The sequence below is a fragment of the Geospiza fortis genome, unplaced genomic scaffold (assembly GCF_000277835.1).
Source record: "Geospiza fortis unplaced genomic scaffold, GeoFor_1.0 scaffold121, whole genome shotgun sequence".
NCBI lineage: Eukaryota > Metazoa > Chordata > Aves > Passeriformes > Thraupidae > Geospiza > Geospiza fortis.
The window spans coordinates 1,322,996-1,335,381 of NW_005054346.1; the positions used below are offsets into that span (position 1 = coordinate 1,322,996).

The window sequence follows — 12,386 nt, forward strand, 5'->3', positions numbered from 1 at the left end:
CTAGAGCCTCAATTTATTAACTAATTTGTAACTCTTTATTATTTAAAATAAATACTACTCAAGGAAAATGTAATGAATCTTAAGAAAGTACATATAAAGGATGGAGCTCATAAAGAAAGTGAATCAACAGGAGGAACCAAAAATTATCAGAAACAAAAAGAAGGCAATGATAAAAATGTCAGAGATTAGAATTTGTGCCAACAGGAGGAAAAAAAGACCTGGTTTATCTTAACTTAGAGGCAGTCAGGGAAAGTATACACTTATGCATTTCTTTGTGGATTTTATTATGTTTTAATTTTAAAATAGAGCAAAGAAAGTGTTTGTCAGCCATTGGCTCAGCTGCTCTGCTTGCATTGTGCTTTCACTGACCCTCCCCTGGAGCAGAATCATTATCTAACTTAGTTTGGGAACAATCTCTGGAGCTTGTGTATGCCTACCGCCACTGCAGTCTGGTCTGTGTAGAGCAGGTGGCCCAGATCTGAGTCCAGCCAAGGTTTGAATATCTCTGGAAGGTGGTTTTGAAGTCTCTTCCCATATCTGACCACCTTCGTGGTGGAATTATTTTTTCTGGTTTCTCCATGACATTTCCTGACTTGCAACCTTTGTCTGTTGCATCTCATCCTTCCCTTGTGAACCGCTAGCCTAGAGCCTGGTTCTGTCTTCTCTTTAGCTAGGTGGCTGAAGGTGGGAATAAAATTCATCCTAAGCCTTCTCTTTTATTGTCTGGATTTAGTAACTACTCAGTAATGTGCAATATTTTAAACATCTCTCTGTAACCATTGGACAGAACTGCCTGCTAAGACCAACACATGAGTTGTACGCTATACAAGTTGGGTCAAATCAAAAATGCCTGGTGCTTGCTGTGGCAGCTCCTCCTTGTCCAGACTGTTTTGCAGTGAGCTGTGTTCAGATTTAGTGTGGATCCACTTGGTTTTGACCCACAATGAATTGTGGGTGGCCTGTTTTTTCTAATTTATTTCTGTCCCTGGAGATACAATAACTAACAACTCTTCTAGTGATTTCCTGCCAATCCTTAGAGAGGTGAATAAATCAGGGAAAGCTGCAGAAGTCTGTGTAGATTGTTAATTGAATGCTTACACAAAAAGCTTTGGTGCTTTTAAGTTTAACTGTATTCACCCTTTATCTGCTCAAATGACATAAAATTAGAAGGATGATGTATTTCTACCATTTGCAATCATGCTTGGAGATTGTGGGTTTCGTTATTTTGCAAGGTGTGTACCTTTCTGTGCTTTTACACTGCTGTCATATAAGTAAGATTAGATGCTCAATCTGAAATGTGTCCTTTGCTCTTACAGACAATAATGTAAGAATTGGGATGGATGAGGAAAATTCAGTTATGTCTTCTGATTGGAGTATTTATTTGCTGTGTATTTTGTTAATCTGATTGTTTGCTATTGTGTTTTTCTCTCTGGTTTTCTATTTTTCCCCCTTTAGGCCCTAGATGGGTTCTTCTTTGTAGTGAACCCAGAGGGTAATGTTGTGTTTGTTTCTGAGAATGTGACACAGTACCTGAGGTACAACCAAGAAGAGCTGATGAACACAAGCATATACAGCATCCTGCATGTAGGGGACCACAATGAATTTGTCAAAATCCTGCTGCCAAAATCTTTAGGTATATAACTTTTCCTGGTATTGTACCATTACTTATTTAACTTTGGTTTTGTAAGTCAGCATTTAAATAAGTTAATGTCTTGACACTACTTACAGTTTCATCATATCCATTATTTATTTTTAATGTATCTATAGACTATGAATGATTAATATTACTCTCAGAAGCATTCTCCACTCTTTTCAAATTCTTCTTTGTTAAAATTGCTTTTAGTAATTCATGTTAGCTGGTATTTTTAATGGATCTCCAGAGTGAATCACTAAAAGACAGCATTTGCCATGTGAACTCTCTGTTAGTTCTCTGTCTAGGCTGCTTGTTCCAAAAATGGTCCAGGAAAGGAGAAATATTAAAAAAAAATCAGAAACCTCCTTATGTTAGAATTTTTTATTTCAATATTTTTGTTCTCAGGAATACTTACTCTTAACTTTCAAAAACTGTTTTTGTTAGTTGCAGCCATTTTTGGACTCATATTAATATTAGTTTTAATGTCATTGAGAGTTGGAGGAGGTGAAAAGAAAGAGAAAGTCAATACTGGGTTCCTCATTTACTCACAGCAGTTTAAAAAGTATTGCTCAATTCACTTTAGCATTTTATTACTGTACTTACATACTCTGAAGAAGCAAAAATGTAAATGGCTAAAGTCAATCTATTACTGCATTTATTGCATTTTATAACTGAAGAGGGCAAGCAAAGAGTATTTTAAATATGACCCTGCTATTTCCTAATGTGGTGTAACAGTGATTCGCTCTGACTGATGTCCAGTGCCTATATTTGTGCATCTCAGGATTTTGTTTCTTTTTTTACTTGTCTTAAGCACTGTGTTAGGTTTTAGTTTTATCCATAGCTCCACCCAGGTCATTTCAACCCTTCAGTCTTTCCCATTGTAGCTGTGACTGTGTGTTTCAATATATTCCCTATTGTATTGCTTACTGTTTTTATAAGGGCATATTAGTTTCATTTCTTTCCCTTCGAACCTGGACAGAGATTTTTATACAATGCAGCCATGTCTTTTAGTAGTACCTTTTAAGTTTGCTGGAAAGATCCTACATAGTGTCTTATTTTTTTCAGTCTCATAAATCAACTTGATCTACACAGTAGGCTTTTGCTGTGCTGCATAACTTTCACATGCACCAATATTTAGACTTTTATTCTGCTTTTCTACTGTGTCATTTTGAGTCACTTGTGAAAACATAATAGCCGAACAAATTAGCAGTGCTCTTAAAATCTGTTAATTTTATAAATGACCTAGTTATCTGCTGGTTTGGGCTTTAATATTAAAATTAAATTGTTGTTGTTGCTAAATGAGCTTGTTTCCCAACCAGTTTGTAAAACATCTTGATTAATTTCCTGTGGATAAGCAGCAGAAATGTCTGGTACCAGATTTATCTCACTACCTGATTTTGCTTTTGCTCAGTGAATGGGGGATCCTGGTCTGGTGACACTCCTAGGCGGAACAGCCATACCTTCAATTGTCGCATGCTGGTCAAACCTCTGGCTGATTCTGAAGAAGGCCACGATAACCAGGAAGCACATCAGAAATATGAAACTATGCAGTGCTTTGCTGTTTCTCAACCAAATTCCTTCAAGGAGGACGGTGAAGGTAATTACCATTTCCAATTTGTGTTAATGCACTTTCAGAGCAGTTGATAAAGTGACCTCTAAGTCCCGAAAATTAGAAAAATTCTTAGGTTTGGGGTTTTTTTTTTATTTAAGTGTAGAAATGTGCTTTTGTCTTGGCTATGAGGATATACACTTGCATGCAGCTACTCGTTAAACCAGCTGAGAGAACGGAGAGAAATTCTGTTTACCTCAAAGGGAGATACCCTAGTTATATTGCTGAAACTGTAAGAAAAATGTAGCTGACTAGGAAGAAGGTTTCAAAGGGCAATTTTCTGAATTCTTAGAATTTGAAGACAATCGTGGTTTACCATTTCCTTTCCCATTTACTACTTCAGCAGGTAAATTTCCTCAGATTGTTTTGTAAGTATTCAGGTAAGTAAAAATGGTTATTGTGAAGGTGAGTTCTCAGGAACAGCAAGCATTTGAGGCAAGTTTAAGGAATTTGGCTTAGAAAGTATGAAGTGGTGAGTGTTGAAGAAATGTGCTCTTTGTGCATGCAGTATATTTATTCTCTTTTATTACTTACTTCCTGAGTGGTTGAGCTACTACAGGTAGATTCATAAACATGTGCCAATACTTAGGGATTGTGGTGGAGTCCTTGTTAATTTTTCTTCTGAGAGAAAACAAGCCCACCTTTCCTGTTCTATTTAATGTTTTAGGAAGTAATGAAGATACAAATCCACTGAGTTTTGTCTATGCGTTTATTGGCACAAAATCTGGTTTTTGGTCCGAATAGATTTAAGGAACTTTTTTTAAGTATTTCTGAAGTCTTTGTGGAGGCAAAAGTCTTCCCTTTCCATGAAAATAAAATGAAGTAACATTTTTCTCTAAGATTTGCAGTCTTGCTTGATTTGTGTTGCAAGAAGAGCTCCAATGAAGGAAAGACCACTTCTCCCTTCATCAGAGAGCTTTACTACACGCCAGGATCTTCAAGGTATTGTGAAATAAGAGTAGAAGTTTTTAATTGTATTTCCTTTTCCTCACTGGAGAAATTGCTATAACGAATACTTTCTAATGTATCTGATATCAGGCAAAATAACTTCATTGGACACAAGTACCATGCGAGCAGCTATGAAACCTGGCTGGGAGGATTTGGTGAGAAGATGCATTCAGAGGTTCCATTCGCAGCATGAGGGAGAAATATCTTTTGCCAAGAGGCATCACCAGGAAGGTTAGGTTTCATACTTTTAGTACTTTTTATATTCAACCTGTTTGCCATTTGTGTCTCTTGGTTGTGCTCTCTTTGTTATGCTTTCAGGGAACAAACACCAGCTACTCTCAGTCCCTTTCTGTTTTACTTAGCACACTGATGGCTCTCTGGGGAAGTCTTCAGCTTTCTCACTGGTTGTTTCAGCCTTCTTGTTACAGCTGTGCCATTCTGGAGTGTGTTTTAAATCTTCAAAATGTCAAAATTATTTTAGAAGGAAAGACCCTTGCATGTTGTCCACCAGAATGTTCACTGACCATTATTCTTCAAAATCTCAACTCACACATCGCAGTTCATTGCCTGTATTCCCTTTCTTTACAAAAATGGACTTTTACTGTCACATTTCTTCTGAGAAACATTGAGTGTAAATTCCCAAAGCTGCACCTCTCATACTGTTTGGAAACCTACATTGTTGCACTTTATCTAGCTGATAAGTGTTATAGGATATACCAGGAGCACATCTACTCAGTCAAGAATATGGCAGGTAAGAAATAGGAAAGTACTGCACTTGGAATGGTCCCTGTGAGGTTTCTGTGGTAGTGACTGGGTGGGGATTTTTCATAAAACCCTTATGCTTCTAATTCTAGTAACACAGGCCCAAATTAATAAAAGCAAATAACCCTATCTAGTCCATGGGAAAGTAATTTCAAAACCATTGGGAATAGCTGGACTGTTTCCAGTACAGAAGCATCATTCTTTGGGTTCATGTTTAAAGAGCAGGGTTTACAGCTGGCTTGTAACAAATAGTTACCATGGTCATTAAGCAACAGACATGTCATCCTGGATACTAGGTTGTAACTGGAATATCAAATTATTCCACCAAATACACACCAAAAAAAAGAGCTTTATTCATGAGGCCTTAGTTAAATGTTCTTTAATATATTCTACTTTCCTGAAATCTTCAGGTGGTGTTTTAGAAATGTGGGGTCACAGAAATGCTGTGTTATTTTAGATAACAGTTTTGGGGGTATATACAGTAGAAGTGCTAAAAGTTCACAGGCTTGTGCTGTGATTTCAGACAGAACTGAAGAAGGCAATATGCAATTAAAATTACACCAAGGGTTTAGAGAGCAGTTGAAGGTGAGGACCCATTTGTGCCAGAGATGATTTTGGGGTATATGTTACGGCATTCCAGCACTTTATTTCAGTCTTCTTGAAGTTATTCCTGACCAAATTAGCAGCTACTACCCTGAGTCCTAAGGTTGAATGAGTCCTTTCTTAAGCTTTCTATGAAGTGGTGAAAATATAAGTGTTTTGGAGTTTACACTGTATCATTTTGCAGTTGTGGCTTAGGATTATCATGTAAATTGTAGAATTAATCTAAATGAGAGGGCTCTTTTCTTCTTGTCAAAATGAAAAGAGTGAGTGGTAAGAGGAGGGAGAACCTCTGGAATTACTTTCCTACAAATGATACAGCACTGAGGAGGAATAATGGCTGAAATATTTCGCTCCCCTGCCCTGCAGTATGGAGAGGAAAAACAAGTCATATCTTGGGCTGGAGCATCTTTGTGCTTGCAGTTTTCAAGTCATTGTGGTTTGAGAATGGAAGCAAAGAAAGTAATGGTCTCCTACATGTAATCCCGCATTACAGTGTGAAAAAAATGCAGCATTAGCTTGATAAACAATAGAAAACATGCCTTAAAATTATCTCTCAGTGTAAAATGCAGAATATATGGTAAGTTTTTATTGGCCACAGTCAAAAAATAGCATTTCCTCAAGAGGAATATGGAAACATTCTTGTTTGCTTAAAGAATTAGTTTGGAAAATGATTTAAGTAAAGATTTCACTTGTATCCTGTTGGCATTGAGTACTGGAATTTCCTGATGTGGTATATGCTAAAGTTAAGAGCTTTGGACCTTCTGGTGCCCGAAGGTTAAACTGAAACAATGACATACCTAACAGTGAAATTTTGTTTTGTATTGTTTCACTGTTGTAGGTTTTTGTTTTGCGTTACATTTTTACTCTGAAAAACCCCTTCTGGTTGTTTAAATTGTGCTTCCTGTTTTGTCACTGCCTAGATAATACTTTGCAACCTTGCAGAACAATATATAACAGTGGGGGACAGGGAAGGAAAGCAGTCGTAACCAGTCTTGCAAGGCTGAAAATGTGGTGGCTCTGTAGACCAGAAAAATAAAGGCCACACTTGGAAAACCACGTCATTTCATTACAACAGGAAATATTAAAAGACTAGCAATTAAATGAAGATCACATGATAATATTGATTTAAAAAAATAAAAAAGAGAGAGACAGAACCCCACAGAAAATATAGATATATGAAAGATTAAGAAATCGAATGTATTTGTAGTGTTTCATTGCTATTTTTTCCCTAAATGATTATATGAAATTTTTTGAAGTATTTTACTTCTCTCATGTCTGCAATCCTAGTGTGATTGCTTTTGGACTAGAAATTTTAAGTGACCACCCTTGTTTCATTAATGGCAGAGAGCGAACAGTAGAATAAATGCTGGGGAGATTTGCTTTTCCATAACATGTTTTAATATTTCATTAAAGAAGTGTCACAGGGGTGTATGGAAGTTAAAAAACCGAATTTGTTGAAGTTCAGATTTACATTAAAAACTTAAAGGGATGCAGAATGTGTACAGTGAAGTAAACCCCAAACCTGAAATGCAGTCAACACTGAGAAATGGTAGCAGAGCCCCAGTTTTGATTTAGGTGATTTTATTTGTAATTTTTTAGCTATATATATTTATTTGTTCTTTTAAAAGTAATAATTTCTCTTTCCAGTTCTCATTTCTAATTGTTCTTAGGTAAGAGTTTATGCATTTTTTAAATTAAAGAAGTAGTGAGAGTAAATGTTGCAAGACAATTTAGGCGGGCAATAAGGAGGAGAATATACAAGGCTAATGGAAACAGATGATCTAAAAATTAAGGACATTTGTATCAAATCATCATGGTGTAATGGTACAATGCAAAAGTGTTTGAGGAACAAAAGGGAATTAGACACATATTTGATGAAAAGTGAAATGGACATCAAGAGCTTCCTGTCTGCTCCTGGAATACATTCTATTTCATAGTATCTTCCTGTTTTTGCTGTCACTCCTTGCAGATTTTCATTGGATCACCCTACAGCATGTGGGATCCTTTTTTTTCCTTTCAGATGCATCGCATCTATTTATTTTCAAAATCTTCTTTTTATTTGTTTTGCTCAATTAGCACCACATCTGTGGTATCAGTGCTGAGCATCAGATGCTGAGCAGCTGAGTTTACCTGTGTTGTTGTTGTGCTTGCCTGCAGTGCTGAGGCAGGGGCTGGCCTTCAGCCCCGTTTATCGCTTTTCCCTGTCGGACGGCACCATCGTCTCTGCCCAAACCAAGAGCAAGCTCATCCGCTCTCAGACGACCAGTGAACCTCAGCTTGTCATCTCCTTGCATATGCTTCACAGGTAATCCTGGCCACTTCCTTGCATCCACACTCTGCTGAGAGTCATGCAAAGTACAAGGTTGCCAAAGCAAATAGATTGTTTAAGGCTGATAGGTTTCTGTTGACCCAGAACTGATATCATGGAAGCAAAGTAAGATTTTGAAATCAATGCTTGCAGCAGGAAAAGACTGTGAGATTGTTTCAGAATTTAAAAATGGCATGCTGCAGTTTCAATGCCATGTTCTTATTTTCAGTATTTTAATTACCTGTATTTTGCATAGTAGATACAAGAAACTTTCCAACAGTAATTAAATCTAGACAATGTAGAATTCTTGTAGTTCACATTCTGTTATTGGTTCTGGTTCTTCTTTAAAAAACATGTTATGATTACTAGAACTGCACTTCAGACAAAGTGTTACTTAATTCTTTGATTCCCTTCATGTCTTGTCTTTTCTGGTGCTTGGCTTAGTGTCTCTTATATGTCCAATCCTAAGAAGTGTCACCGCTGTTAGTTTGGGGGTTTTTTTTCAAAAAGTAGAGACAATGATATGCTGAAGTCAGCATTGAGCAATCACTGACATCAGAACTTTAACGTACAATTTTTATTAAGTCATTGCATATCCTGGTGTATTTGTATCAGATTTTGTTTCAGGCTTTATTCCCAATCCTCTCTATCATTTTCCTTGAGAGGAAGAAAACAGCACTAAACATAATTATAACTGAAACCATTCTATAGAAATTGTAGATTGATCTGACTAAAAGCTGTCTGCAATTTGTTTTCTTTGGATTGCTGAATAGACCTAATATTTTATTAAGTGCCAAATCTTAAATTTTAAAAAGAAAGGACTAATAATTTTTAAATGGTACTCATAAATTTTCTTGCACTTTTTTAGCAGAGTGCTGGTACCACTGTATTTGTAATAAGGTTTTAAAAATACTGCTTTTTATAGTTAATGTTTTTCACTTTTGCCTTTATACCTAAGGTAACCAATACAGAATAAGAAGATTCACTACTCTGTATTTTTCAATTATTTTGCTACTCATGCTTTAGCAAAACTGAAGGTTTGTTTTTGTCTCATGGAGAATGCATATTAGGAATGTTCCATTTGTATAGGAATAGTTTTTGTCTCATGGAGAATGCATATTAGGAATGTTCCATTTGTATTTGGTCCAGAGTTGATTTGATTTTTTTTGTCAGCATCTCATTTTTTTTCCTTCCTAACCTACTTGACTCTGTCTCTTTTGTAGCTTTTAGCATTTGGGAATATATCTGATTTTCCTAATTTAAGTTTTAGCACAGAGTAAAAAGTGCATTTTATCCTCCCATAAACTAATTAAAATCTACTGAGGAAAAAGTGACCTTCAGGTGCTCTCACAAGAGCTTTTTCTCTGTGTGTGTGTGTCTCTCTTCTCTTTCTTCTGTCTTGAGGCTTACATCTCTAAAATACAGGTTTCAGCTCCTGTGTGTGTGTGGTTTGTTGTTTTTCTTCTCCCCTTTTCCTAAATGCCTGTGCAGGACTGGATTGCTAAAAGACTGTTCTCATTCTGAACAAGTATCCAGTAGTTCCCTTGGCTCACAGGCTGTTTTGGAGCAGTATTGAAATACTTTGGCAGTGTAAAAATGTGACTTTTTCAACTTTCTTTTCACTATGAACTTGGTGGGCAAATAGCCCACTCCAGCCTTGTGGTGGGGCTAACTTAGAGAAATTCAAAACTCCAGCAAACAGCTGTCTGCAGCTGTCTTGTAAAACATGTATTTGTTGGGTCATATGTTTCAGATGAGATTTCTTTCAGTTCTAGAAGTTAGCTCTTGCCAAATTGTAGAGAGATACATTAAAGGGAGTGTGAAATTGTAACCTATCAGCATTTCTAATGACTGTCATTTAAATGAGGTTTAATTTTGTTTTTCCTCTCTTTCATTGTTTTCTGATGAGGTACTGAAAAACCATACTGTTAATGTTCAGCCATGTTGAGAGTTGCATATCACTTTTTGTCAAACTGTTGATTTGTTTTTGATTGTAGGGGTTTTGTGTTATTTTAAAGTGAGGTTTGGGGTTTTGCTTCTTTTTCCGTAATGTAATTGCAAGTTGGCCACTGTCATTTAGCTAACAGGCTGTTTTTCTTCCTCTTGCCACATAGAGAGCAGAATGTCTGTGGAATGAATCAGGATTTGACTGGACAAGGAATGGGGAAGATATTGAACCCAATTAGTTCCAGCAGCCCTGCCCATCAGGCCATGTGCAGTGGGAACCCAGGTCAGGATATGACCATCAGTAGCAATATAAATTTTGCCATAAATGGCCCAAAGGAGCAAGTGGGCATGCCAGCAGGCAGGTTTGGTGGTTCAGGGGGAATGAACCATGTGTCAAGCATACAAGCATCCACTCCTCAGGGTAGTAACTATGCACTAAAAATGAATAGCCCCTCTCAAAGCAGCCCCGGCATGAACCCAGGGCAGCCAAACTCTATGCTTTCCCCAAGGCATCGCGTGAGCCCTGGAGTGGCAGGAAGTCCTCGCATCCCACCCAGTCAGTTCTCCCCTGCAGGAAGCTTGCATTCACCTGTGGGAGTCTGCAGCAGCACAGGAAATAGCCATAACTACACCAACAGTTCCCTGAACGCACTTCAGGCCCTCAGCGAGGGCCACGGCGTTTCTCTAGGATCGTCGTTGGCTTCACCTGACCTAAAAATGGGAAATTTACAAAATTCCCCTGTGAATATGAATCCTCCCCAGCTAAGCAAGATGGGAAGTCTGGACTCTAAAGACTGCTTTGGAATATATGGGGAGCAATCAGAAGGTACAACTGGACAAGCAGAGAGCAGCTGCCATTCAGGAGAACAGAAAGACAACAGCGATAGCAACATGCCACCGGTTGTCAGTGGCGAGAGACCTGATGGACAGAATAAACTGCACGATGGAAAAAGCCAGACAAAGCTCTTACAGTTGCTGACCACCAAATCAGATCAGATGGAGCCTTCACCTTTGTCCAGTACCATGGGAGACATGAGCAAGGACTCCACGGGAGGGTTGCCTGGGTCTGGTTCAGCACACGGAACCTCGCTCAAGGAGAAGCATAAAATTTTGCACAGACTATTGCAGGACAGTAGTTCTCCTGTAGATTTGGCCAAGCTCACAGCAGAGGCCACAGGCAAAGAACTGAACCAGGAGTCCAGTAGCACAGCTCCTGGTTCAGAGGTGACTGTTAAACAGGAGCCAGCGAGTCCTAAGAAGAATAATAATGCACTACTTCGCTACTTGCTAGATAAAGATGATACTAAAGATATTGGTTTACCAGACATACCCCCAAAACTGGAGCGGTTGGACAGTAAGACAGACCCTTCCGGTAGCACAAAGTTAATAGCTATGAGGACGGAAAAGGAAGAGATAAGCTTTGAGCCTAATGAACAGGTAAGCTAATTTTTGCATTATGTCTGAATGAATTAGAGTAGCATGTTGGCACTTCAGGAGGCTGTTACCTGTCTTTTGAAATCCAGTCTTCACTCAGTTTCCCAACTGGCATTACTAGGTTGTGATGATCACGCTGTGTAAAAGCACAGGCTCTGCCTGGGAGGAGATGGATAATGCAGGGTGCCTTTCCCAGATGGTAGTCAGGCAAAGAGAAAATACTCGTGACTCTTGGTTAGTGCTACCTAATTGACAGCTTTTCCCACAGGCTGAGGTTGAACTGCTGTTGTGCTTGCTAAATGGGACCTTGACCTAACACATCATAGCAGCTACACTCCTCCCATGGAAAACAGGTTCATGCTAAAGAACAGGAGTTGTTTGAAAGGACTGATAACAACTTTGCGTTACTGGTCTTCATGTTATGCTTGACCTGCAAATTAAAATTAAAGCAAAAAGACTTCTGTGCCAGTTTGGAGGATTTGATGGGATTTTCTTGACGTCTTAAAAATTCTTTATATTCAGCCTCAAGTTTCTATGAAAGATTGATCATTCAGTGCAGGGCTCATGTGTCCTCATGCAAGGTTATCTGCGTTGAATTTTGCATTCAGAATTTCTTTGCTTTCTGTGCAAGATCACTTGTTGCTGTGCTGCCCAACACAATAATAAATGCTGTATTGTTGGGACCTATGCTAAGAAGTGTTATGTCACACTGGCTTTCATGCAGAATTTACTTTCCAAAAACAGCAGGTCCACATCACCCAGAGTGCTCCAGTTTTCAGAGCTTTGCAAGAAAAAGGGACACAGTGAAAGCAATCTGCTACTTCAGTATTACAGTTTATATTATTTATAAAATGGGTAATTACAATATCAATTTTAGTATAAAGCATTTTCTGGGAAGGTTATAACTAGCTGGAGTTAATGATCCTTAGATTTGTCCTACACTATCAAATCTCCCAGCTGGTCGTTAATCCCCAGGCAGCCCTGCGTGTGAAGCCTTAGTTTGTAAATCATGATCAGATCATATACAATGCAAATGTTTATGTGTCTCATTCACAGCCATATCCTTAATTTTAAAAATTTTGTATATTTTCTAATGTGTAGACTAGGTTTGAGCTTGTTTATTTTTTTAACCCATTATATCT

General features: G+C 38.0%; 1 protein-coding gene across 1 annotated transcript in view; it reads left to right on the forward strand.

Annotated features, from left to right (window-relative positions):
- NCOA2 (nuclear receptor coactivator 2) overlaps nt 1-12,386 on the forward strand; it is a 178,756-nt gene that overhangs the window by 129,579 nt on the left and 36,791 nt on the right. Inside the window, exons 6-11 of the mRNA XM_005423029.2 lie at nt 1,456-1,633; nt 3,045-3,230; nt 4,083-4,184; nt 4,281-4,421; nt 7,713-7,860; nt 9,978-11,247. Coding sequence (XP_005423086.1) covers nt 1,456-1,633; nt 3,045-3,230; nt 4,083-4,184; nt 4,281-4,421; nt 7,713-7,860; nt 9,978-11,247 — 2,025 coding nt within the window. The remainder of the gene's footprint in view (nt 1-1,455; nt 1,634-3,044; nt 3,231-4,082; nt 4,185-4,280; nt 4,422-7,712; nt 7,861-9,977; nt 11,248-12,386) is intronic.